General features: G+C 46.9%; 1 protein-coding gene across 1 annotated transcript in view; it reads right to left on the bottom strand.

Annotated features, from left to right (window-relative positions):
• PIK3C3 (phosphatidylinositol 3-kinase catalytic subunit type 3) overlaps nucleotides 1–25990 on the bottom strand; it is an 855016-nt gene that overhangs the window by 202877 nt on the left and 626149 nt on the right. The window contains exon 22 of the mRNA XM_085629033.1: nucleotides 23302–23470. Within this exon, the coding sequence (XP_085485159.1) occupies nucleotides 23302–23470 (169 nt within the window). The remainder of the gene's footprint in view (nucleotides 1–23301; nucleotides 23471–25990) is intronic.

Genomic DNA, 25990 nt, shown 5'->3' with positions numbered 1-25990 from the left:
TGTCTTAGCGATATAAGCAGAACATCAGAAAACAGTCCTTTTCCAAAAGCGCAGTAGATTGTACCGAAAATTAATCTACATCTTCGCTAAATAGCCAGTTCTTCAGCTACTTCCTGTCTGCATCAGAGACGGTTGACAAGGCAGCTTAAAAAGTAACGAGTTCCAGCATTTTCCTGCCCCTTTGGAAAAAGCCCTACCTCCCCATCTTGCTTTATTTGATCTAAGAATGATGACACATCGTGAGGAGCTAGATCTAAGATTTCTGCTTGGACTGTACCAGGAGAAAAGACCCTGGAAGTACTTGGGGCCAGTCTGATGTGAGGCCTTATAGACTATACACATAGCCTTGAAAATAATTCTCGTTTTCACAGGGAGCCACTGTAGATCCAGCAGAGATTGTGCTACAGAGTTCAATTTAGGGATTCTGAGCAGCAATATTGCTGCTGCATTTTGCAATGCCTGCAATTTCTTTATCACACATTTCTGAGCACCCAAATACAGAGCATTGCAATAATCCACTTTTGAAAACACAAGTGTTGTTATCACTTTTTTTTGCAGAAACCCATGGGAATATATGGAAAGATTTTTTTCAAAACCTTCAATATGAGGAAACCAGAAGATGTGACTGTGTTTGTTTGCTCCAAAAAGGTTAGTTTTGAGTCAAAAATAACTCCTAGGTTTCTTCCTTTTTGGACCTCTCATGATAAAAGTATTGCATCCCTGCTAAGAATTGCAGGTACCCTCCGTTTCAAATTAAAGCAGTGCAGATATTCAGTACATGTGAATACCTGCCCATTTAAAGCACTGGTGAATCTAGTTGAGTGTGTGGGTGATTGTGCCTCAGTGCGATCTTCGAAGCTCTGTAAAGGGGACTAAAGTGCATTCGTGGGAAAAGTGGTTTAGTTGAGATTACTGTGACTCGATGATGGTGACTTCGGCTCGGTGATGGTCAGTTGTGGCTAGATTTAAATTGAAATATAAAAGTGTGGTTGCTTATTCTTTAGAGTGCCTGTTCACTCCTGAAGTGTGCCAGTACTCTTTGATTAAATGTATTGCAGCAGTGCTGATAAGTGCAAATACTCTCCTTTTTAAAGTAAGGAAGTGTAGGTACTTAGTACTGGAGAGTACCTGCTCATTTAAAGCATAGCGACTGAGGTTGTGTCCAATGACGTCAGAGGAGCCATGGTGCACTTCTGCTCTGGCGGTTCCGCCAGCTTGATTAAAATGCTGTCAGACTCCAACCCAGCACATTGGATGCTTCAAAAGATAAAGATGATGCGGATGAAGCGGACCCATTAGGAAATATAAATGGTGTTCGTGACTTGGGTAACTTAAGTGACGCAGCGATTCATCACGGTGAATCTATAGAGTCAGCCACTCAGCCCGACTGCTAAAACCGGAAAATAAATAATATGTGGACAGTTATGACAAATATCTACAGCATCCTATTGAAATGGGGGCATGAAGCATATTGTGACTGATACTTAGCACGCGGCCGGCGCAGGTTAATGCCCTCGTGATTATTCTGGCGAGTAATGGCGGCCGCGCGGGCCGCCATTAATAACGCGCCTTTCTGTCATTTCTCTTTCCTGGGAATTGCTGCCAATCCGTGACTAATGCCAGCCCGTGAATCAGCGTTTCTTTCTCTTCCTTTCAATAAGACAAAGGGCCTATTCAAATGTCTGCAGGTCCGGCTTTGTTTCCGTTTATGAAGCATTGTCTCTCCTGTGTCCTCTCACAACTGAACTCCTGCCGGGTGCTGCGCTCCGCGCCGGGGCTTCTGTGCCTGGAATTATGCACTCTAGGCTGGTACCACAAGGCACACGGAGGAAGCCCGTGACAAGTACTGAGCGTGCTGTCAAATGGGCGATGCAAAAAGGAAAACGGAGAGAAAAACTGAAGGATTTCTTATCAGTGTCCGTCTTGAGGATTTTGGGGCCCCGGGCAATAGATATTTTTGGGGCCTGTTGTTCGTAACATCAGCCCCACCTCATCTTTACTAATTGCAGCCTGCATTATGGCAAACAAACTTTTAGAAAAAGGGTTCATGCAAAAAACAGTAAAAATACATCTCTCCAAAGGCTCCCAGATATCCTGGGGGTTCCCCTTTATGGATGTCAGAGCTCTGTAATGTTGGGCACTAGGCCCGCATGCTGAGAGCAATGACTCACACAATACACATAGTTAGGGTAGTGGGGAATGGCCACGAGCACGTGCGCTCGGCCCTTTTATTGACCGCGTCACTTGACACAGTGACGTCGGTGGTGGGTGGGTGTACAGTGTGTTACACAGGGTTCGAACACTAGAACGTGTCCATGCTCGGACACTACATCCCTCCCAATTTTTAATGACAAAAACCCAAAGTCAAAGTTCAACCTGTGGGAGAAAGAAAACCCATACATATGTAAGACAGTGACCAAAACTTCTGTAGAGTCTCTTACGCCTCCGCTGCTTGGGGTCACAGACGATGTTCTTCCTGTCGCGGAAACCACCAGTTTACTGTGGCACCAGCCATGGGTGCTCGATGGATCCAGTCTGTTGACGACTCTGCCTTGAAGTTGTCCTCACAGTCTTTTCTTCACTTTACTTCCATGGCGACAAACGCAGTCTGAGTTCTTGTGGTTCACCGCTAGACGTTGCCGTTCATCTTTCAGTCCTGTCCTCTTCTTCATCTGTGGCGTGTGTTCTGTTTTGGCAAAAGACGGATTGTTTGCAAGACACCCCTCTCATCATGATGCCCCTCTCGCAGGTGTTCCCCTGCCACGGGATATCCCTGAGGCCCTCTTCATCAGATTTGTCCTGGGCCGAGTGTCCTGTATCGTGTTACTCCCACGCCGATTAGTGCGGGTGCGGAGGAGACGACAAGTCTCACCTCAGATTCCGCAGTCAGACCTGGAGGGTAGCTGTTGGCTCCTGTCTTCATCCTCCTGGGACCTTTGCTGGATGGCGGCTGATGACCATCTCTCGTCGCGGGGATGCCCTCTCACTGTCATCCCTGAGGCCTCTGCCCCTGAGTCACCACGGCTGGCATTGTCTAGTGTCCGTGTGACCCCAGAGGTGGATGTTTCAAACGGTCCGGCCTGCTCACCTCTGCAGATCCCAGGTGTGCTGAAAGCATCGTCAAGCAGATGGTCTTCTCTCCGTGCCACGGGTGTTCTCAGGACTTACGCACAGTGTTCTGACACTTGTCGCCTTCCTTATCTTCGGGGTGTTAGTAGTCGTTCCACACTCTTCTCTCTTTCCTCGATTCTGTTCTCCGTGAGAGTGTCGTGTCACTCTGACTTCTTCTTTTCTTGCAGTGGCAACCGTGCCACTCAGATCTCTTTCTTTCCCCTTTTCTTGTAGTGGCAAACGTGCCACTCCGATATCTTCTTTCTTTTCTTGTAGTGGCAAACGTGCCACTCCGATATCTTCTTTCTTCGCTTCACGACTTACTCTGGACCGTTTCTGTTTTCCTCTGGTCTGGCCAGGCTTCTCCATGCAGCGCGCGCACTCTGCACGTGTTCCCCCTGGTCTTGTCCTCGTCCGAGGACACTCTTTCCATCTTCCTCAGCATCCCGAGTTAGCGTCGTGACCTTCTCTTGGTCTTCTCCTTTTCACCAGCTACTTTGGTTGTTGAAGTTCGTGGGGCCATACTCTTGGTCCTCTTCGTTTTTGAACTTCACGGACCACTTGACGGTCCATTCTGCCGATCTCTGGCAGGATACCTTCGGTCTTGTCGTCAGACCTCTTGTTCCGTAGTTTCACTGACCCGTGTGTCGGTCACCTCCTTTTGCAACCCCTGGTGGGTTGGCTTCTGTGTGTTGACCACCTGGCTGGTCACTGGTTGGTGTGATATTCACTTTGACCCGTGCGTCGGTCACCTCCTTTCGCAACCGCTGGCGGGTTGGCTTTGTGGTGCGACCATTTGGCTGGTCGGCTTCACGAGGTGCGTCACGTCGCGTGACTACCTGTGTTCACGAGGTGCGTCACGTCGTGTGACTACCTGTGTTTGCGAGGTGCGTCACGTCGTGTGACTACCTGTGTTTGCTGCCTTGTCAGGCGCTGGTGCGTGCTAATCTTCGTACCATCGTGGTACATCTTCAGTGTAGCGTTGCTCCTTGAACCGTGTGATCTCTTGTTGTGGTGGCTTCTTGGCGCCACTGGCTGTGCCTCTGCATCCTTTCCCTTGTGTCGTTGGATACTTGCTGCGCCCATCCTCTTCAGTGGGTTCCTCTCCTGTAGGCGCTGCTGTGTACCTTCCGCGTCTGGGGTACATCAGTGCTGAGTCTTTTATCTCTCTCTCTCGAGGGTTTGCTCCACTTGATGCGGCGACAGCGCAGTCCTCGCTGGGGTGGATGTGGCTTGACCCTTTTACTTCCTCCTTGTCTTGCTGTGGGATGGCGCTGCATCCCTCTGGCACACTGTCGTCTGCCTCTATGGCTTCCCCTTGTTCTCAGGCTTTGACCATGCTGTTTGCATTCCTCTCAGTGCAGTTGCTGGAAACGGCCACTAGATGGCAGTGTTATTTTGCTCTCCATTCAGCAGCAACCTTCTTTGCTGCTAAACTTTTCTTCTGTGTTCTCTTTCACTTTTCCAGGCTTCGGTGGGCCGTGCAGAAGGGCTGGAGCCACAGCAGAGCAGTGGAGTGCAGGACACCGCCAAACAGCAGGTAAGTCTCTGTCTAGTTATTTAGAGACGGGGGGGGGCACAGGCATTGTCCGTGAGCTGCAGGGAGGATAAGGCATCACTCGTGAACTCGTGTGGATGGCGGCTGGGCTCGGTGTGTACTACATGTGCTTCATTTCTTGCAGGAGGGTGTGGGCTCTGTAGCTCGTTTCAGGGCGGCGCTGGCACCATCCTGTTTCTACACTTCCCGCCCCCTTGCTGCAGGCCTTCTGACTTCGCAGGCCGCGCGCGGGGGGGGGGGCTGTTGCAGCTCTCCTCGGCCGCCTGGGTGTCCCTCACGCTCTTTTGTTCATGCCCCTGCTCATGTGCATTTTTTTTTTGCTCTCCCCGCCCGCAGCAGCTCCTTTGTCATCACGCTGCTCGGGGCGGGGGAGGGTCGGTGCTGAATGCCGGCACTGGTTGTTCGGGCAGCGTACGCGGTGTAGGTTTTCTGCTTTCCCAGCCGCCTGTGCTAAGATTTCGAGCGGCCTTGGGCCGCGCGCGGATTTGTCCTTTCTCTCCCGCCCCCCCCCCCCCTCCCCCGCAGCCTCACTCGGCTTGCATGCCGCTTGGGAGCGGGCGGGGAGACGGGGTCTCACCGCGATGCGGCGTCCAAGGGTGTGCTCCGTTGATGCGGGGTGGGCTCCGCCTGTCATTCAGGGGCACCCCACTCACCTCAGACGCGGGGTGGGCTCCCGCGGCCCTTGACGCGCTCCGGGCAGGCCGCGATCAGTAGCGGGGAATGAAGGCGCGGGGTGAGCTCCCGCGGGCTCCAGCTGATCAGGCTCACTCTCCTCCTTCACCGGGCTCGTCGCAGCCGATGCGGGTGGGCTCCGATCGGTCCGCTTTCCTTCGGGGCACTTCCCCTCCGGGTCACGGCAGCAAACGCGACGGGGTCGGGGTGGGCGCCCGACCTCCTCCGGCAGGGTCACAGCCTCACGGCGGATGCGGGTGGGCTCCGCTGCGATGATCGCCGCACTCTCCGGCGCTGCTGGCTCTGTAGGTGCGGGGTGGGCTCCCGGTCGTCACAGGACACGCTGCGGGCTCTGCCTCGCCCTGCAGGCTTCTCGGCACGTCGCGCCTTCATACAGGGGGGGGGGGGTGTCGTCACTGCGGGCAGCTCACTCTCCCCCTTCATTTTAGCTGGGCAGCTGCACGCCAGGGCACAGCCCCCTCGTCGCCAGTGTAATGTTGGGCACTAGGCCCGCATGCTGAGAGCAATGACTCACACAAGACACATAGTTAGGGTAGTGGGGAATGGCCACGAGCACGTGCACTCGGCCCTTTTATTGACCACGTCACCTGACACAGTGACGTCGGTGGTGGGTGGGTGTACAGTGTGTTACACAGGGTTCGAACACTAGAACGTGTCCATGCTCGGACACTACAGAGCTCCGTCACCCTTAATGGATTCCTTTCTTTATATATATTTTTTGAGATTGAACAGATAAATAAAGTGACAAACACACATGCGCAGATAAAAATGCTCTCAGTGTTCCCCGGGAACCCTGTTTGGACATTGATAAGCGCATGCGCATGTACAGCAATCTCCTTTGTTAATTGGAATGCAATTCCCCGGCTGGCGTTCACACAGCCTTGAAGCCTGTGATGTCATCAGCCCAACAAAGCCATAGCCTTGACTGCTGAGCTGCATCCCCTGGAGACGGAGTTGTGAACTTTGTCCGGGGTGCGTCGGTTTGGAGCCCTGCAGCACCAGGGCTTGAAGTCAATCAAGAATTGCAGTCTCATCCACCCCACCACACCCTTCAACAAGCCTCGCTGGCCCCACCCCTCCCTCTGTGGAATTGTGAAAGAGTGATGTGAGAGGGTGCAGGCGGAAGCTGAGCTTTAGAGCGTGGTAGTGTGCCAGCGTAGGTTTCGATGTTATTCCGTGCAGTCTCCAGGGGCGAGCTTCCCACTCTGCCTTGAGGGCACTGCCAGGAGCGGCTGCTCCATAATGGCAGAGCACTCCCTGCTAAAAGAGTAAAAATAAAATGATATTAAAAGTATTTTATTTTTGCCTAACAGCTGATGACACGAGTGTTCAGGGGAGTGGGCGGGGCCAAGCAATCATGTTGGAGAGGCATGGCAGGTGGATTGGTGAGAACTTTTAAGTGTGCTTGGCCGGCCGGCCTAGGCAGGCCAAACACATTTGCGCACTTAAGTTTCCCCAACCCAGCTGTTTTGCACAGACCGGTTGGAAAAACACCTCAGGCTCCAATGCACTGTCTAAGCACCAAACAAAGCCGCTCAGACCAGCCCTTCTCTTATTCTGGGAATATTATTTCCAGCATGAGCGAAGCACTGGGATTTTGCATCTAGGAGCCTGCGCAGTCAGAGTACAGGATCGGAGGAGAGAATGGAAGGCGGCGGTCGTCAAAGCAGCACCTAAGTATGATTTTAATCATTTTTAGTTTGGTTTTCAGTTTTGGATGCATATCTACATCATATGAACCGCATTGCTCTTCTCCCTGGAAAGCTCCCGCTCCAAGTGTGTGTTTCCGAAACATGCATCCCCATAATATCAAAGTACGAGTTTCCAGCAGCAGCTGTGTTAGCATGTTTTGTCTATGTGCAAAGGACTGACCAGAACAGAATAACAACGGGCATGGTTTATCGACCTTGCTCACAGTGTTCAGACTAAACTCCAGGAACAGGCAGAGAACGACCAAAGCAGACAGATCTCATGTAAAATGCATAAACAGAGCCTTGCAAATATAAAGTCATGTAGTACCGTGCGCAAAAGCAGAATCATGGTTGCTGGGCTCATGCTAACTTAGCGATGTAGACAATGTCGCTATCGGCCACGTGACACCCTCCCCTTGGCCAGATCGTAGCATGTAGAAAAAACAGAATGCAACTGTAGGCAGAATCAAATAGCTTGGAAAAAGGGCCAAATTGGAAAAATGTTTTTACGGCGAGTACGGAAACTTCAGCACAATACGTGAACCGAGGAATGCAAGCTGCTCCAAAAGGTCACCCCTGTCGTTCTTAGCAAAGAGGGCTGCCATCCGACTGAGCAGTTTGAAGGAACACATGTGCTCCTCATATTCCACTGCCTCCAGGAGCATATCCGGGCAACTTGAGTGAGACTCGAAATTCCGTTGCAGGAGGCGCTGTGCAGCCTCACAGGTATTCCAGTCTGCCAACACTCCAACTGCAGCCGCACGCATCAAACGGCCGTCTCCAGAACAGGCCTGGTCATGGGCCAGTAATAGACCCAGCAACATATTATAATCCAGGTCAGTGCCGGATGCATTAAAGAGGCATATATCCAAGGCCCAACAGAAAGGACACCGTCGGCAATAGAACATAGTTGCACGCAAGTGAATTATGTGAAGCGAAAAGTAAGTCCAGGATGGGTCTGTGCAGTACCACAAGAAGGGCAGCCTTTGCGTAACAGGAGCAGAAGTACCAGCAGGCCACACACCAGCAAAAGGATCAATGGAAACCCACCGAACGCGCTGGAAAAAATAGAATGAATAAAGGCCGGTATTACTCCAAAAATCGTCTGAAAAGAGGACACAAGGCCGGATCCCACAAGTTAAAAAAAATTAGCAAGGCCTTCAGTATCAGACGCATTAAATATCTGGGGTATTAATTCTCCAAAATGGTGTGTATCTCACTTGCGGTTCTCACCACCTTCAATTTGAAGGTCTCTCGTGCTGATGTGAGAACCACTTCTTGTTGAAACAATAGCACTTTGAGTCTACTTAGTTTATTGAATTCTGTTTTCAAAGTAGGAATGGAAGGCCAAAGAGAACTATCTACATTCCCATGCGGGGGTGGAAAAAGGACATTGCTGCAACAAGTGACAGAAGTCGTGGTCATTCAAAATGAGATAACTGCCATTTGAAAGCAATACAAGTCGGGAATAATAGATGGGACAGGCCTTCCTTTAAAAAAAAAAAAAAAAAAAGCCAGATTAGGTGCTGGCACGTTATAGGCACCGTGCAATTTAACTTGTTTGCAAACTAGGGAATGTCCTACTATGGAATTGCAATCCTCCCCTGTTAGGAAAACCTCCTTATCCGCGCGCTGGCATCTACAGGTGAAAGGCAAGAACCACAATTCATGGATAAAAGCACTTTCAAGGGGCTCAAAGCACCCAGCCGTGAATTGTTTCATGCAAGATGTGAACTGAAAGAGGGAGAAGGGCAGCGAAATAACTCTGTGTATTAACCACACAGATAAATCTATCTCAGCCACAGAAAAAGATAACTGTTCTAATTGTTCAATATGTAACAGTGTGTAAGTTTCGTCTTTCATGGACATACATTTCTGTTTATCAGTCAAATTAAACAGCAAAAACAGCACAGAAGCATTTAAATAATCCCACGGAACCTTTCCTATTTTGTGCGTTTGTAATGTCTATGCAAATTGTATTACAGAGAGCAACTGATTTTGACCACGGTACAACACAGATACATCACTCTGTACAATATCAATAACAGTGGAAACATTATTATGCAAGGTGTAAATACGGGATGATAATGTATTAATGCTGTTATCTACCACTGCAAGAACTTTTTCTAAATTAGCTTGGTCAATTTGGCGCAGCTTCCATTTGCGTTAGTTTCCATAATTCATTATAAGCTTCATATATAAATCGTTTAGATCTAGGTGATTTTGGTCCTAAAATAAATTCAGCCAAATTGATGTTACTGGACAAAAGGGACAGGTGTTGTTTCACTGACGGCAGTGTGGAGTGTCTCAACCATTGCTGACACAACTTACCCACTGAATAAGTAGTTACTGAATGAGAATGTGGGAAACGTGGATCAGGTCTACTTTGTGTGATACCTCTTGTTGCATTAGGAAAACGGCACTGTCATGCATTGGAACTTATTAGTCACAACAACCACCCCTAGGGTTCGATATCAGAATCAATTATACTACCATTTTTAAACAGGGCAAGCAATACTTCAGTCGTATGATTGGTGTGTGTACGCCAAGTATCGTACTCAGCCAATGAATGAATAGAAGGAACATTAACATTTTGGGCTCTAGCAAAACTAAAACAAGTAGTCTGCTGCACCGTGTCATTTAAAAATAACATTTGAGTCGGAATTAGACACGCACGATGCAGAGCTTCAGTACTTTGGACCTGCCAAACTTTAGTACTCCAAATGGATTTCAAATCAATGGTGGTTTTCCAATGTTTGTAACCATGTATGGGCCAAATCGGTCCGAAAGGAATTAGAATAGATCATTTTAGTGTGAGTCAATATGAATTTAGACGGAGATGGCAATTTTAACTTATAGAAATAGAACTCTGGATTGGTCGCATTCTAATCGGAGATGTAAATTATATATATTTTAATTCTTTTGATTGAGTAGCTTGTAGCAAAAATATACATAGCCCCGGTAGTTGGTGCAACCTTGACCATTGTAGCATATAGCAATACAAGCATTTTACATCATAAAGAGCGCAATGTGGAACAAACCCACAAAACCCCTCCCCCTCCCATCCCGGCACTTAAGGTGACATTCTTGAACCCCTGGTATCTTACACATCATATTTGTAGCTTCTCTATAAACAGGCCTAGCTTTTGCGAACACTGGCAGCCCACGCAATTTGACAACAGGCTTACTGCAGTTCCGGATGCCCAAGTAGGTTCATAGGGATTGGGGTCCAAAAGTCCTTGGGCCGCGAGGCCTCGGGTAATTACTCCGCATAAGTCCCCAGCTGTTCTCTACAATATATCAAGTCCCGAACCCATTTTTTCACAGTTGGGGTGGTTTTGGCTCGCCAGCATTGCACCACAGCCAGCTTAGCCAACATGGTCAAGACTGCTACAATGCGCCGATTACATGGCTTAACATTCTTTACCCAACCCAGTAGGCAAACCTCAGGCGCCCACACCACATTTTTCAACACAACCTCAGTAAGCATGCCCGCAACCCTAGTCCAAAATGCTAATATTCCTGCGCAGTACCATGCAAGATGCAGAAAGTCCGCGTCATCCTGCCCGCACCTCACGCAGCAGGCATGCTGCCTCAAACCAAACCTCCGCAATTGTATGGGTGTATAATATAACTGGTGCAGGTACTTGAAGTGTATGATGCGGAGATTACAGTTCGCCATCAAGCAACCTGTCAGCTCACATCAAAACTTCCATTGCTTTAGAGACAGTGCGAACCTGTCATGCCCCGCGGTCCTGCCCCCGAGACATGGATAGTATTTAAGGAGCGTAGACGCGTGTAAACCTGCTTAGCGTTCTTGCACCTAGCCCCATTTCCGTCCCCTTAGGATTTGCCTGACTTCCGTTTCACAGTAGTTCCTGTTTCCGGTTGAAGTCGGATCGAAGTGAACGAGTGCTGTCGGGATCGTGGTTCCTTGTCTGGCGTGGCGTTGCCGTGTTTGCAGAAGCGGTAACAGTGGAAGTGGGATCCATTTGGTTTGTGTTACTTTACCCGATTGAGATCCTGCTATCAAGTAAGGCCCTGGATTCCTTCCCGAGTCCATTTGCGTTTCTTTTGGTCCCGTTCCACGAGCAGTTCTTCTGTGTTGATACCCGTTGTGAAACCGGCATTGGTATCTTTGTTCATAGCAGTGGAGCCTGCAGTTAAGGCGCTTCTCTGTCATTTAGAAGCCGGTGTGTAACCTGTTTATGTTATTATTCTTCCTGAATATTACTCGTCCATTGGTCTAAATACCTCCCATTGAATGAGAAAGGTATTCTCGTTCTGTATCCTGCATTATGTCCCTCATTACGTGTTGAAGGTGGGGTTAACTGGCGTGGACCATCGCGCAACATTTAGGAGGCAGCATTTCACTTTAGAAAACACGGTATTATCGCTTTACAACACTTGTCATAGATATAGGGTGGGGTTTACATATGATTATCCTCCATGAATTTCTTGACCAATGAATGTCATTACCCTTCGGCCCTTTAGTAAACCACTCACCTTAGGAGGTTTTTTAGAAGAAGACGTTATTTTGCCTCAATCACAGTTCTTTTGGATACTTACGGGGTGAGCCTGGTACATTCTTTGTTTAAACACTGCCTCATAGTAGATTGCTAGTTATTAACCTTGTGTCTCGTCATAGGGATCTCTAGCATTGTGAAACAAATATACCACCCTCTCATACTTCGAATGGTGAAATATAACCGTGGTAGGTTTCCCTAACATAGAGTGTTCATACATTGAGGTCACTTGATATTGAAGCAAATTAATATAGCCTTTTATTTTACAGCTGAGAGTTCCTGCCTTTAACCTTGACGTGGTCCAACAACACAACCTGCCTTTTCTCCCCGCCTATCCTTGTTTTGTTTCCCTGTTTTCCCTTGGCGTGTCATCCGTTACTCTATAGTCTGATAGAGTCGGAAGGCCGTAGGGGACGACTGAGGACTTATCTTCAGGTTCCTGACGCTCCTGTGGAACATACCAAGCGATCATTAACGAACGCTAAGCCTCAAACAGTAGGTTCTGCCCGAGCGTCATGGAATTAGGAGTAGTTACGCTTGCGGATGTTGCCGGTATGTTAGGCAACTTGCAGGCGGAAACTCAGGCTTTGGCAGCCAGAATAGACACACTCCAGCAAAGACAAGATCTGGCGGCTACGGGGGGGAGGTCAGAAGCAGCACCCCCAGTGATACAGGTCACTACACCTACTTCCATCCCTTTAGCTCCCCCTGAGAGGTTTTCAGGAGATGCTTCTAGGTGTGCCGCATTCCTTAGTCACTGTCAGCTGCATTTTTCTTGTAAAGCTACTTGCTTTCCAACAGATCCGTCCTGGGTTGCCTTTATGGTGTCATACCTTAGCGGTTCGGCGGCTGACTGGGCCATACCTTTGGTAGACCGTGACGACCCTCTATTGTATAATTACTCAGCCTTCAAGAGGGAGTTCCGTAAATTGTTTGACAGGCATATGTACACACACTCCGCTGATACAAAACTATTGGCTTTGCAACAGGGTAGCCAAGAACTGGTCTCGTACATTACTTCATTTCAAAGGTTGGTGGTTGAGTCCAATTGGCCTGAAGAAAAGCATAGTACGTTGTTTTACAGGGGGTTGCGCGATGATTTAAAGGACGCCCTTTCCCAGATAGTGGACCTACCCGCGTCTTGTACGGATCTCATAGATTTAGTAGTTAAGATTGAACACCGTATCCAAGAAAGGAAGCAAGAGAAGGGGAAGGGTGAACCTCGATTTGTACCTGCCAAAGAAAAGAAGGGAGAGTCAGTTAAGAGTTCCGAAGAGAGTGAGCCTATGCAGATAGGCATTGTGAGAGGTCCGTTAACGCCGGAGGAAAGGCAACGAAGAAGAACCAATAGGCTCTGTCTATACTGCGGAAAGGCTGGTCACTTCCTACGGTCGTGTCCGATTAAACCGACTCTATCTAAGAGCTCGGGAAACTAGAAAGCCCGGGGTTCGGTGAGACGGGAATCCTGGGCAAATCCGGACTGACAGTCTCCTCCTCTGAATACGATCAAAAACCCACTAATCACCTTTATGTGTTAGCTTACATCTCCGTGGAACAACTCGGTCTACATGTAGCTATCATGATTGATTCAGGTGCCTCTGGGAACTTTATGGATGCTGAGTGGGCGAGAGACAACTTAATACCATGTGTTAAGAAAGAAGTGTCCATAAGGTTACTACTGTAGACGGCAGTTCCCTAATTTCAGGGCCAGTAACCCACAGAACTGTTAGCCTCCACATGCAAATAGACCCTGACCATCAAGAAGACATCGAATTTGATTTGATCTGTTCACCACAGATACCAGTACTCTTAGGCATCCCATGGTTGCAGACATATAACCCTATCATAAACTGGGAGAAATCTACACTCACGTTTCGTCAGGTTACACACCATGACTCCAGGATAGCGGTCGCTCAATCGATAATTGAGGCAGACAAGAAGGACCTTGTACCTGAGTTACCTTCCTGTTACCAAGATTTGTACACGGTTTTCGATCCCAAGGAAGCAGAAGTCCTTCCCCCGCATAGGGTTTACGACTGTCGGATAGATCTAGAGACAGGAGCCAGAATCCCATGCAGCAGGGTTTATGCTCTCACAGAAAAAGAAAACATATACCTCAGGGAATATTTAGATACCATGTTAGAGAAAGGGTTCATCAGGCCTTCTAGATCTCCTGCCTCTTCGTCTTTGTTTTTCATACCTAAGCATGAAGGGGGTCTTCGATGTTGCATAGATTATAGGAGATTAAATAATGTCACTATTAAGAACCGTTATCCCTTGCCTCTGATAGCCTCTCTCCTTGACAGAGTGCGCAATGCTAAGTTTTTTACCAAGCTAGACCTGCGTGGCGCCTACCATCTAGTGCGTGTCAAGGAGGGAGACGAGTGGAAGACAGCCTTCTGCACTAAATACGGGTTATATGAATATTTAGTGATGCCCTTTGGGCTTTGTAACGCCCCCGCTGCGTTTCAATTCTTCATAAACGAAGTACTCTGGGATATGCTTGATTTACATGTAATCGCCTATATTGACGATTTGTTGATCTTCTCTCCAACCATGTCTGAACATGTAGGCCACGTACGAAAGGTGTTGGAGCGCTTACGCGATAACCACCTTTATTGCAAATTGGAAAAATGTACCTTCCATACACAAGAAGTGCCTTTTTTGGGTTTTATTGTTTCACCTCACGGACTTAGTATGGATCCTGTCAAAGTCAAGGCCGTTCTCTCTTGGCCAGCACCTGGTACTGTCAAAGAACTTCAGAGCTTTCTGGGTTTGCCAATTTTTATAGGCGTTTTATCCAGAAGTATTCCGAATTGGTGCATCCAATCACTGCCCTTTTGAGAAAGGGAGTTCCATATGTATGGTCAAGAGAAGCGGATGCTTCTTTTCAACAATTGAAGGTGGCCTTCACACGTGCTCCTGTTTTACGTCATCCGGATCCAGCCTTGCTCTTTGTGGTGGAGGTAGACGCCTCTCAAGTGGCAGTGGGAGGGGTTCTGAGTCAAGTAGATCCGGATGTTGGGGAGTGTCACCCAGTAGCTTACTTCTCCCACAAGTTCCCTCCTGCGGAATATAATTATGCGGTGGGAGACAAAGAACTCCTGGTGATAAAGAAGGCTTTTGAGGAGTGGAGGCAGTATCTCCTAGGCGCCCGTTATCCAGCTGTAGTATATACAGACCATCGCAACCTCCAATACCTTAAATCGGCCAAAGCCCTGTCCATGAGACAACTCCGCTGGTCCCAATTCTTCTGTGAATAGGAGTTCACTATACAATACCGACCAGGGAGAAGAAACGGTAAAGCAGATGCCTTATCCCGGCTGGGATTCAAACAACCCGAAGAGACAGTAGACGCACCCACCATCATTCCCAGTGATTTCATCGTAGGGGGGGTACTCACTGAGGAAAGTTTTAGAGATCAGATCAGATGGGGCCAATCCTCAGAGAACATGCATGAAATAGTAGGGTCCAATGAGACTGTCACTAAAGTTGGTTGTGTTTGCGTTCAAGGAGGAGTGGTGTTGCCCACTCCAGACTTACAAGCTCAGGTCTTGGACTGGTATCATTCGCACCCCATGTCAGGTCATCCGGGAATCAAAAAGACTACCAAGGTTGTACGTGAACGGTTTTGGTGGCCAACTATGCTGAAGGACATAGAGAAGTATGTGAGAACATGTCATGTATGTGCCCAAACCAAGGTGTCCCATCAGAACCCAGTAGGCCTGCTTCTTCCACTCACCTCCCCACCTGGCCCTTGGCATACGGTGTCCCTAGATTTTATAGTGGAACTGCCAGTAACCAAAAGAATGAATAATACCTTGCTTGTGGTGGTGGATCATTTCACGAAGACTGCTCATTTTGTCCCTTTGAATGGGTTGCCCACAGCTTCAGAATTGGCCTCTATATTTTTGCATCAGGTTGTCCGCCTCCATGGCTTCCCTTCTGTCTTGATCTCGGATAGGGGGGCCCAATTTGTGTCTCGGTTTTGGAGGTGTTTATGTTCCATGCTTCAGATCGATGTTCGACTATCCTCTAGTCATCATCCTCAGTCGGATGGACAGACCGAGAGGGTTAATCAGTGCTTCGAGCAATATGTGAGGAATCAAGTCCTGCACTCCCTAGCGGAATGGGATGAGTGGGTGTGGGTGGCGGAAATCTCGTATAACAACAGTCCGCATTCTTCCATCAACCATACCCCTTTCTTTTGTTCTTACGGTTTTCACCCCAAGTTGTTACCTGTAGGGGTCCCCATTGACAGCCCGACTCCGGCTGCCAATGATCTGGTGCAGAAACTGCAAGACATACACAAGAAAACATTAGAAGACCTAGACTTGGCCAAAGTGAGATACAAGGAGGGGGCAGATTTACACAGGAGATTGGAACCTATTTATACTCCCGGGGATAAGGTGTGGCTTTCCACAAAACACATGGCGCTCAGTGGTCCTCGCAAGTTCAACCCCAAATACATAGGTCCTTACAAGGTGATTAGGGTGGTCAATCCGGTGGCTCTGAAGCTTGAATTGCCTGCTTCCTTCAGGATCCATCCAGTATTCCACGTATCGTTGGTGAAACCAGTTGAGCCTGGCACTAAGATCCCTAAGAAACCTGCTCCTGTTGCCATCCAAGATAGTGACGAATATGAAGTTGAAGCCATAGTAGACTCTCGCACCGTTGGTAGATCTCTCCAATATCTTCTGCATTGGAAAGGGTATGGGGTGGAGGAACGCACCTGGGAGTCTGCTTGTGACGTGCATGCTCCCCGGCTAGTACGGCTTTTCCATCAAAGGCACCCAAATAAACCCAAGCCAAGGGGAGAGCATTGTGGGGGGAGTGTGCTGTCATGCCCTGCGGTCCTGCCCCCGAGACATGTATAGTATTTAAGGAGCGTAGACGCGTGTAAACGCTGCTTAGCGTTCTTGCACCAAGCCCCATTTCCGTCCCCTTAGGATTTGCCTGACTTCCGTTTCACGGTAGTTCCTGTTTCTGGTTGAAGTCGGATCGAAGTGAACGAGTGCTGTCGGGATCGTGGTTCCTTGTCTGGCGTGGCGTTGCCGTGTTTGCAGAAGCGGTAACAGTGGAAGTGGGATCCATTTGGTTTGTGTTACTTTACCCGATTGAGATCCTGCTATCAAGTAAGGCCCTGGATTCCTTCCCGAGTCCATTTGCGTTTCTTTTGGTCCCGTTCCATGAGCAGTTCTTCTGTGTTGATACCCGTTGTGAAACCGGCATTGGTATCTTTGTTCATAGCAGTGGAGCCTGCAGTTAAGGCGCCTCTCTGTCATTTAGAAGCCGGTGTGTAACCTGTTTATGTTATTATTCTTCCTGAATATTACTCGTCCATTGGTCTAAATACCTCCCATTGAATGAGAAAGGTATTCTCGTTCTGTATCCTGCATTATGTCCCTCATTACGTGTTGAAAGTGGGGTTAACTGGCGTGGACCATCGCGCAACATTTAGGAGGCAGCATTTCACTTTAGAAAACACGGTATTATCGCTTTACAACACTTGTCATAGATATAGGGTGGGGTTTACATATGATTATCCTCCATGAATTTCTTGACCAATGAATGTCATTACCCTTCGGCCCTTTAGTAAACCACTCCCCTTAGGAGGTTTTTTAGAAGAAGACGTTATTTTGCCTCAATCACAGTTCTTTTGGATACTTACGGGGTGAGCCTGGTACATTCTTTGTTTAAACACTGCCTCATAGTAGATTGATAGTTATTAACCTTGTGTCTCGTCATAGGGATCTCTAGCATTGTGAAACAAATATACCACCCTCTCATACTTCGAATGGTGAAATATACCCGTGGTAGGTTTCCCTAACATAGAGTGTTCATACATTGAGGTCACTTGATATTGAAGCAAATTAATATAGCCTTTTATTTTACAGCTGAGAGTTCCTGCCTTTAACCTTGACGTGGTCCAACAACACAACCTGCCTTCTCTCCCCGCCTATCCTTGTTTTGTTTCTCTGTTTTCCCTTGGCGTGTCATCCGTTACTCTATAGTCTGATAGAGTCAGAAGGCCGTAGGGGACGACTGAGGACTTATCTTCAGGTTCCTGACGCTCCTGTGGAACATACCAAGCGATCATTACAGGACCCTAGCGCCGAGTTCGATTTAATGTATGATAGGATGTTCCATGTGCTCCCTTTCTCGCAGTGACACATTATACAGATTAGTTATCAGACCCTTACGCTCTGCCCCTGCTACCACCGCCTGCAGTGCTAGCAATGTTCTTGGTTCCTCTGGATAGTCAGGATAAAGGGCTCGGACTGCCTGCCTCACGCTCACATATGTAAACCCTAACATCATATTATGATCCCGTCCCCCCTGCACATCCAGGAGTGAGCGGAACAGACCCTGCATATACAAGTCTCCCATCTGTTTGATTCCCACTGCCTCCAGTGCTTGCCGGGCAGCCCGCTCTTGTGTCGCAGAGATTTCCGGGTGTGCGGCCAACGGCAACGCCGGAGCATATAAGTAGTCCAGCTGTGGCCGTTTAGCAAGGGCCTTCCAGGCCCACGCAGTACATTGAACAGGGTTGATTTCCGTCCTGGGACCGCCCCCTCCGCCCGACAGTGCAGCCGCCACAAGTGGTACAGGAAGCACAGCATCGGCCTCAATTGTGGTATGTGATTGGTACTGCTGCAGAAAGAACCAATAATGCGCAAACTGTGCCTGCGCGCACAAGTAATACAGCCGCATGTCAGGGGCTTCGAAGCCTTCTCGGTCAAATGGTTGTACGAGCACGCCCCAACTGCATCGGGGTTTCTTACCACCCCAGACGAATGTCAGTATGGCCGTCTGGAGGGTATTAGACAACAAGACGTTCAGTCTAATGGGGATGTTAACGAACAGATAGAGGAGTTTGGGCAATATCGTCATTTTTGTCACCGATATCCGGTCAGCAAGCGAGAGAGGAAACCAAGCACACCGTGCCGCCTGGTCAGTGATCTGCGCATAACTTGGCCATAGTTCATAGAGAGAGTAACTGATCAGGATCGCTATGCAACCGTATCCCCAAGTACTTCACCGGGTCCTGCCACCACGTCAGCGGGAAGTCCAGCTCCAGCTCCACCTCCCGAGTTAATACCTAATCTGGAGTATCTATTGAACTTTACATATTCGCGGAGCAATTCCGGGAGAAACGTGGAAGGCTCACGGACATACAGCAGCATGTCATCAGCATACAATGAGACCACTAGTGGTCTCTGACGAGATTGCAGCGTCGCCGGAGCATGCCTCTGGTGCAATTTACAGGCAAAGGGCTCCAGCTCTAGCGCGAAGAGCATCGGTAACAGGGGGCACCCCTGCCTTGTGCCCCTTCTGATGGGAAAAGCCGCTGACACCCAGCCGTTGACACGCACCCGAGCCACCGGCTCAGTATACAGTATACTAATCCATTGAAGGAAAAAACGGTGGCAGGCCCATTCTCAACAGCACGGTAAACATATATTCCCACTGCAGGGAGTCGAACGCTTCTGCTGCGTCAAGCAGCACCGCCACTGCCTGGAAGTCTGGTTCAAAGTAGTGCAACGCTGCGAAGATCGTGAGCAGGTTGTGCCTTGTTGATCTATTGGGTACGAATCCCGACTGGTCCGGGAGGACCAGCATGGGAACTAGTGGGTGGAGCCTATTGGCAATCATATTCGCCAGGATTTTGGCGTTAATATTGATTATGGAAAGAGGCCTGTAGGAGTCACACCTATTGGCTGCCGTGTCAGGCTTCAAGAGTGTCACAAGGAGAGCCTCTTTAAGTGTGGGAGAAAGTTGTCCCGTATCATACGCCTCTGCGTAAACGTCCAGGAGCCTAGGGGCCAGGTCGTCTACATAGGTTTTGTAAAACTCACTAGGGAGCCCATCGAGGTCCGCTGCCTTGCATGTGGGGAGCGACATTATAGCAATATTTTTTTTAAAAGCATTTTTTATTGAAGTTTTATAGTACCACTTGTGCGAACGCTCCGCATATATTTCTATGAAACAGGATATTGACAAATTTCCAAATAGGACAATATCCCCCAGACATCTGCCAATTCTTCATACCAATTGTCCGCAGTATCTTCTAGGGGATGCTGGTATCCATATGGGTCTTCTGACCCTTCTCGTTCGTCTCGAGGCCTGTTGAATGTAAAAGGCACTGGCGGGAAAAAAGTTTGATAAAAAAACAGTTAAAGCCACTAAATTTGCTCTTCAAGAATCAGCACTATCTGGTGTGAAAAGGAAAGAACTGACGTCAGATCGCCGGGGTGGCGCCTATATAGGGATCGCGCATGTCACTTCAGGTGCAGATGACAGAGAGCTGAATGCGCACTGTGGTCTTGCTCGAAAATATCTATATCCAGTCTGACACCAGGAGATATTCTAAGGTAAGGAATTAGTGGCTAGAAGTCTCTAGCAAGTGCCGCAGTGCCAATGATAGTCAATGGTCGCTGTAGAACAGGACCTATGAACAATCTGACGCTGACTGCAATGGAGCGTGGGTTGAATACACTAACCAAGTTCGGCCTGGTCAAAGATTGTAGTTTCTGACTTTAGTCTTTTAAGTTCCAATCCACCTCAAGAGTACACTTATAAACCCCCCACACAACCTCAGGGGAGGCACTCAGAGACTCACAGGGTGGCAGGTAGAAGAGTCTAGTCCAGTTCCAGTTGCCACCGGTGAGCTGGACAGTCGCAAGAACAAGTATTTTGTGATTTGTTGTGTCTGTGTAGTTTTAACAGGAGGTCAGCCTTATGACCCCTGGAGGGCAATTCTTTGTCCTGGGTACAGAAGAGAGCAGGTCCAGTACTCCAGAACTGTTCTCAAGTTACAGACAGCAGGTTCAATCCTTTTCTGATCTTCCTCAGGTCCAGCAGTGTCACATTTATGCCTGGCGGGAGTCAGTGGGTGGGAAGACCCCTGTGGATACTCCAAACAATGTGGTACAGATTCACAAGGCTAACCCTACTCACTCTATACATTTTCAACATTGCATAAGTCTTTGGACATGAAAAACTTGGGCTCTGAGGGCTGGGGTTGTGTGTGGGGAGTATACTTTAGTAATCCAGGAGTCTCCCCACATCTAACATTAAAATCCAGTTTGAAGCTGTGCCCACAACAATGTCAAAGACTGACGTCTGGTAGAACAACCCTCTTCAGCAACCAAACAAGGTATACACAGAAATTGTTTTGACATTATGTCTTCCTCCTTTGAGGTGTACTCAAAATGTTATAAGTAAACCCAGCAGACTTGACAAAAAGGCTTTGACACTGTAATGTCAAAAAGAGGCTCACTGTGATTGGGGTTTGTTGTGCTGGGGGACAAATGAAGGGCCCTGCCCAAGTATCAGCTAATATTTGCTCGTGACAGGGGAGGCCACTTCGAAGCGCGCCCCAAGTATCATATGAAAACTCCTAGCAGACAATGGCAAGCAGAATGTAATATTCAAGCAGGCTTTCACCCTTTAATATGAAAAAGGATGCTAATTGACCTATTCTGCATATATTGTCAGGTTCAGGTGGGTCATCTCTACCTATTCAGGCCAACCTACTGTTTGCTCCTGGAAGCAATTTCACACCTCATTCGGGCATATTCAAAGGCTAATTACTGGCTGGCATAAGTGGGAGAACAAAATACAGATTTAGCTTCCAGGGGCATCAGTCAAGGCAACTGTACTTTTTAAACGCCACCTTTCCAAAATATTTATTAGAAATTCAACTTTACCAGTGAATTGGGCTTATAATAAAAAGTCCAACAATTAAAATTGTAGCAGTTTCCTAGAGGGAGATAACATTTATTAAACTATCCCAATGCTTTCTTGTGAACAAGAAAACCCTGCTACAGTGAAAATAGCTTTTAGAGCTTTTTAACTGCAAGGACATGTTTAACATGAAACTTTTGCATGTCCTACTTTTAAATATGATGACCCTGCCTTATAAGCAACAAGGTCTACTTAGGGGTGCCTGTTTAATATTTAAAAGGAAAGTGTGAGCTTGTCAATAGGGGTTATTTAAACAGGTCTAAATTGCAGTTTTAAAACTGCACAGTCAAGCTACCACGGTACGACCAGAGACATGTTTCACAGCGCGATGTGTGACGGTAGCATGAGTGCTGAAGTCAACTGGTAGCATTTAATTGACATGCTCTGGGTACACTTAGTACTGTATACAAAAGACTTCTGAGTAAAGTAAATGTGCCAATCAGGAGCATACAAATTTTACCCTGTTGAAAGGAGGAGCACAAGCACTTTACCACTGATTAGTAGGGGTAAAGTGCACTGAGTGCTATAGCCAGCGAAAGTAGGGATCAGCAAAAAAGTTTCAAAAAATCTGGGATCATCCTGTAGAAAGGGCAAAATTCCAGCACAGGCTGTGTTTGCAATTGGAAACAGGAAAACTGGGCTATTTGCTGCCCTAGTTAAGAATAAAATAGGAAATACACCCTCAAATTTTAAGTAAAGAAGGCGGCTGAGGGCAAACAACCCCCAGTCCCTATACAAAGTTGAGAGAGACCATTAAGCCTTGGGGTCACTGACAATGAATAATTCTCTGGCCACTGGACTCGTTTGTGCATGGCAATTGATGATTATGATAACTGCTCTGGCCCCACTGATGCCTCATTAAAGTCTGGAGACATTAAGGATACTAGTGCCAAAGGATATTGATGCTCATTAATGCCAGGGGACAATATTATTTTTCTGTACTGCCTGTGTCATTTATACTCACCACTGCCTGGTACCATTGGGGTCCATTACTCTGGGAGGCTGCTGCTGATTATTAAGACAAAGCTACAACCATTACTGGTTATTAATGCCCCAAAACACTGAGGCTCCTAACTTCCTGGGTTCACTGATACTCATTAGTGGCTTGGACTTTCTGGTTCATTAGTGGCTGGGACTTTCTGGTTAATTACAGCCTGGATCTATAATTAATGCTGGTTACTAAATGGGGGCACTAAAGCACCTATGTGTGAAGCAATTAATATTCATTACTGTTGCTGCTTTGGTGATCATTATTGCCCAAGGCAATATGAAATATCACTCTTGGGTGCACTGACATTTATGCCCAGAATTACACACGGACCTTAAGGCCCATTCCTTCTAGAGGGTATTTATCCTCGACACACTGAAGCAAGGAGATTGTGCTTTTAAATAGAAACTTTAGTTAAAGTTTAGTTAAGGCTGACCAGGGGACGAACAGGGCCTACAACACAAACCTTCCAAGGTTGGTACATTGAGCAGCTAAGTCAGTAGGTTAAACTTTAATTCCTTCTCTGCCATCTACACACAGTTCACATGAACAATGCCACACTCCATCACTAACAGTATCAGTGATAATGAAATCACTAAGCTTAACAAATGGATGCAGCCGCACCTTGAGCAGGATATAATGTTGGAACACTAGCAATACTACACCAAACATACAATCATATATTGTTACAGAAGGAGTACATCATAATGTAGAATGGCACGTCATCAGCCTTCTGTTTCTCATTGTCATTCTTTCACTAAATAACACTACATGCCTAAACCAAAACTAACTATGCAATGAATAATTTAATGTATGCCTCACTCCACCAACTTGATTGCATTAATCAAGTCTCCAACTCAGCAGCAAATGCACTCAGTCATCATATGCTGTTTACATTATCTGTTTATGTGTCAGTACAAAAGATGTCTTTACGAAGGCTCCCATTGGACAGACAACAAATATTTGAAGCAAATGTTTTCGTACCTGCGTAGATGCAGAAAAGCTGTGTAACACTGCTTCCGGAAGGCTTGGTATTGCTCACTCTGTGGGCCCCCCATTCCTTCAACCATTTCTTTGTTTAATTTCATTGGGGGTGGCAAAGGTTTGGGGTCCCGCCCCAGAATGTATCCAAAATCAATGTGAAATAGCTTGCCTATGGATTATCAAGGCACATTATTAGACTTGAGAAGCACAAACGCACACACTGGCTTTCCAAACAGAACAAAGATTTTTTTATTTAATATATCATTTAGAAAAGATATAGAATGCAACACATTGGTCCATCATACATCAATACAGTTAAACAGCAAAATATTGCGGTAGTCAAGAGCTGAACTTTAAGATATACACTGAAATCTGAGGATATCTAATGTACCCAGTATAAGGAACCTATATCTTATTAAAAAGGAGTATTTAGAGAGAAGGAAAAGAGGAAAAAGGTGAAAGCCAAACAGGAAGAAGAAGCAGATGAAAGGAAAAGAAGAGAGCTAAAAAGGGGAAGATCAGCGCTGGAAAGTGAGACATTTGGAATTGGTACCTTCTCGAGCCTAGTATGGCCATGTCATGTTGCACGATCCGCACAGTGGCTAAAGAAAGACATTCATGGTGGTTTGGATTTCTGAAGATATGGAGCAATTGATTTATTGGATGAGTACAAGGAGAGTGATTTGTGAAGTATAGTGTTATTAGCACTTCTGACAAAGCACAACCATGCCCGCCAAGAGTGAAAAGAGATATTGGTTGAACCTTTGCATTCAGCAAGTATTGATTTTATTTACATAGCTATCAGAAGAATGTCCGGTAAGCTGAGTTGTGGGGCATGGCCATCAGCAAAAATGCTTATGAGGGCGGTGTTGGGACCTATGTATATTGAATATTTTTTAGCTATGGGATTTAATTTGGAGCCATAGTGAAAAGACATATTCACAGTTGAACAACACGTGGAACAAATCGCCTGCGTCTGAGTTGCAGTTCCAACAGAGATGAGTTGTAGAGTTTATCAGGTGTTCGATAAGCATTATGTAATTTCTATAGCCTTGATTGGACGAGTTCAGGTGTGATTCTGTCTTTAAATAGGAGGACCTATATTTTTGACGATGTATGTGTGGCTATGGGTTATTATTTCTATTTGTTCCAAAAAGATAGTTTTACTGTTAATGTGTGGTATGGATGGAGTTACATTTTTGGAAATCTTTGAGGCATTGTGACCCACCTGTGTAAGTTTTATCAGAATCTCAAGAAGGTCAGGGCTATGGGGTGTACCTATTATTTTGTACGGCTACTTTCAGTTTTAGAAGTTTATACAAATCTAGGTTAACGATGGTATGCTTAGATTGTTGCTCAGTTTTGGATTGTCTTTTCTGCCTAGATATGCAAGTAGATTATTGTCTTTGAGGGCCCAATCCTCCCAGAAAAGTGACAGACCCTCAGTCCCGGCTAATTTGTTACACCAAAGTGAGGCTTTGTAAGATTTAGTCAGACGAGGGTTCATGTTCTTATCAAGCGAGAACAGTGTCGCTAGAGTATAGAGGATTAAATAGTCCGAGTAAAAGATCTTTAGTTGCTTAACATGGTTAATTGTTAGGGACGCAACAAAGGGTATTTGGGAAAGCAACTCAGCTTCTATTGAAAGTCATAATGGTTTAATGTGTGTACTGTCTACTAGCCGCCAAGATCCTTGGCATGTCATGAAGGCAGTTTGGTATCTTGAAAAACCTTGTAGTTCGACCCCTCCTTAATTGTTGCTTAATTTGAGTTTATTATGTGATGTTCAGGAGCTTCAATTATTTTATAGAATTTTGGTTGGAGTAACATCAGGAGCATGCGAATGGTAAAAAGTGGTGTTATCATTTTGATAGTTTTTATTTTCCCCACCAAGTTATCAACATGGTTCCTTTAACTTAAATTCTAACTGTGCATGTGGATGAGGGCTGCATTGCATTCAGAAAGATCAGAGATTGCACTTTTATCTGGTATTAGGTTTCTGAATGCCCTCCAAACTCAGACAACCTGTAAGGCTCACCAGGCAACATTAACTCAAGAGATGCTAAGCTCCCTGAGAAGTAATTCAATTCCGCTTGTCAGTCCCTTGACTATCCCTCCACACTACCCCGTCCCAGCAATCCTCTTCGCTAGCTATCCTACAGACCACTCTCCCAGATTCACCCTCATACTACCTTGTGGCTTCAACCTTCTCTCTCCCCAGTATTCTTCACCCCAAGGCCTCCTGTACTCTATTTGGCCACATAGCAATGTACTTCTTTTTTGCTAGCTGCCCACTACATTAATTCAATTACATACATACGCTCAGCAAGGGAGTGGAGGAGGTTGAGGCACTAGAGAGATAATGAAGGGGGCCCATGTACTTGATCGCCCTCACCTCAGTCCTCTTGAGCATCTGTCCCCTGAGTTGCGGTCTCCAACATGCCGGGTGAGCCTGAATCTGGTCATGGATCTATACAAGGCGGGGTTTGATCCCATAAGGCTTAATGGGGGCGGTTCAATATAAAACAATGTAAACAGACACCCCCCAACCGAAATAAATTCAAAGTATTTATGTTGAATCAGCACGAGAAAAAATGTAATCAAGTGCCTCGGTGTGTATTATTTTCAATTTTTTTTTACAAATTATTTAAGGAGTTATAAGCACTCTAGCTGTTTTTGATACTTAAAC

Source organism: Triturus cristatus, chromosome 2_1 (assembly GCF_964204655.1).
Source record: "Triturus cristatus chromosome 2_1, aTriCri1.1, whole genome shotgun sequence".
Taxonomy (NCBI): domain Eukaryota; kingdom Metazoa; phylum Chordata; class Amphibia; order Caudata; family Salamandridae; genus Triturus; species Triturus cristatus.
Note: the sequence above shows the minus strand (reverse complement) of the source record. Positions and strands in the feature narration are given on the sequence as shown.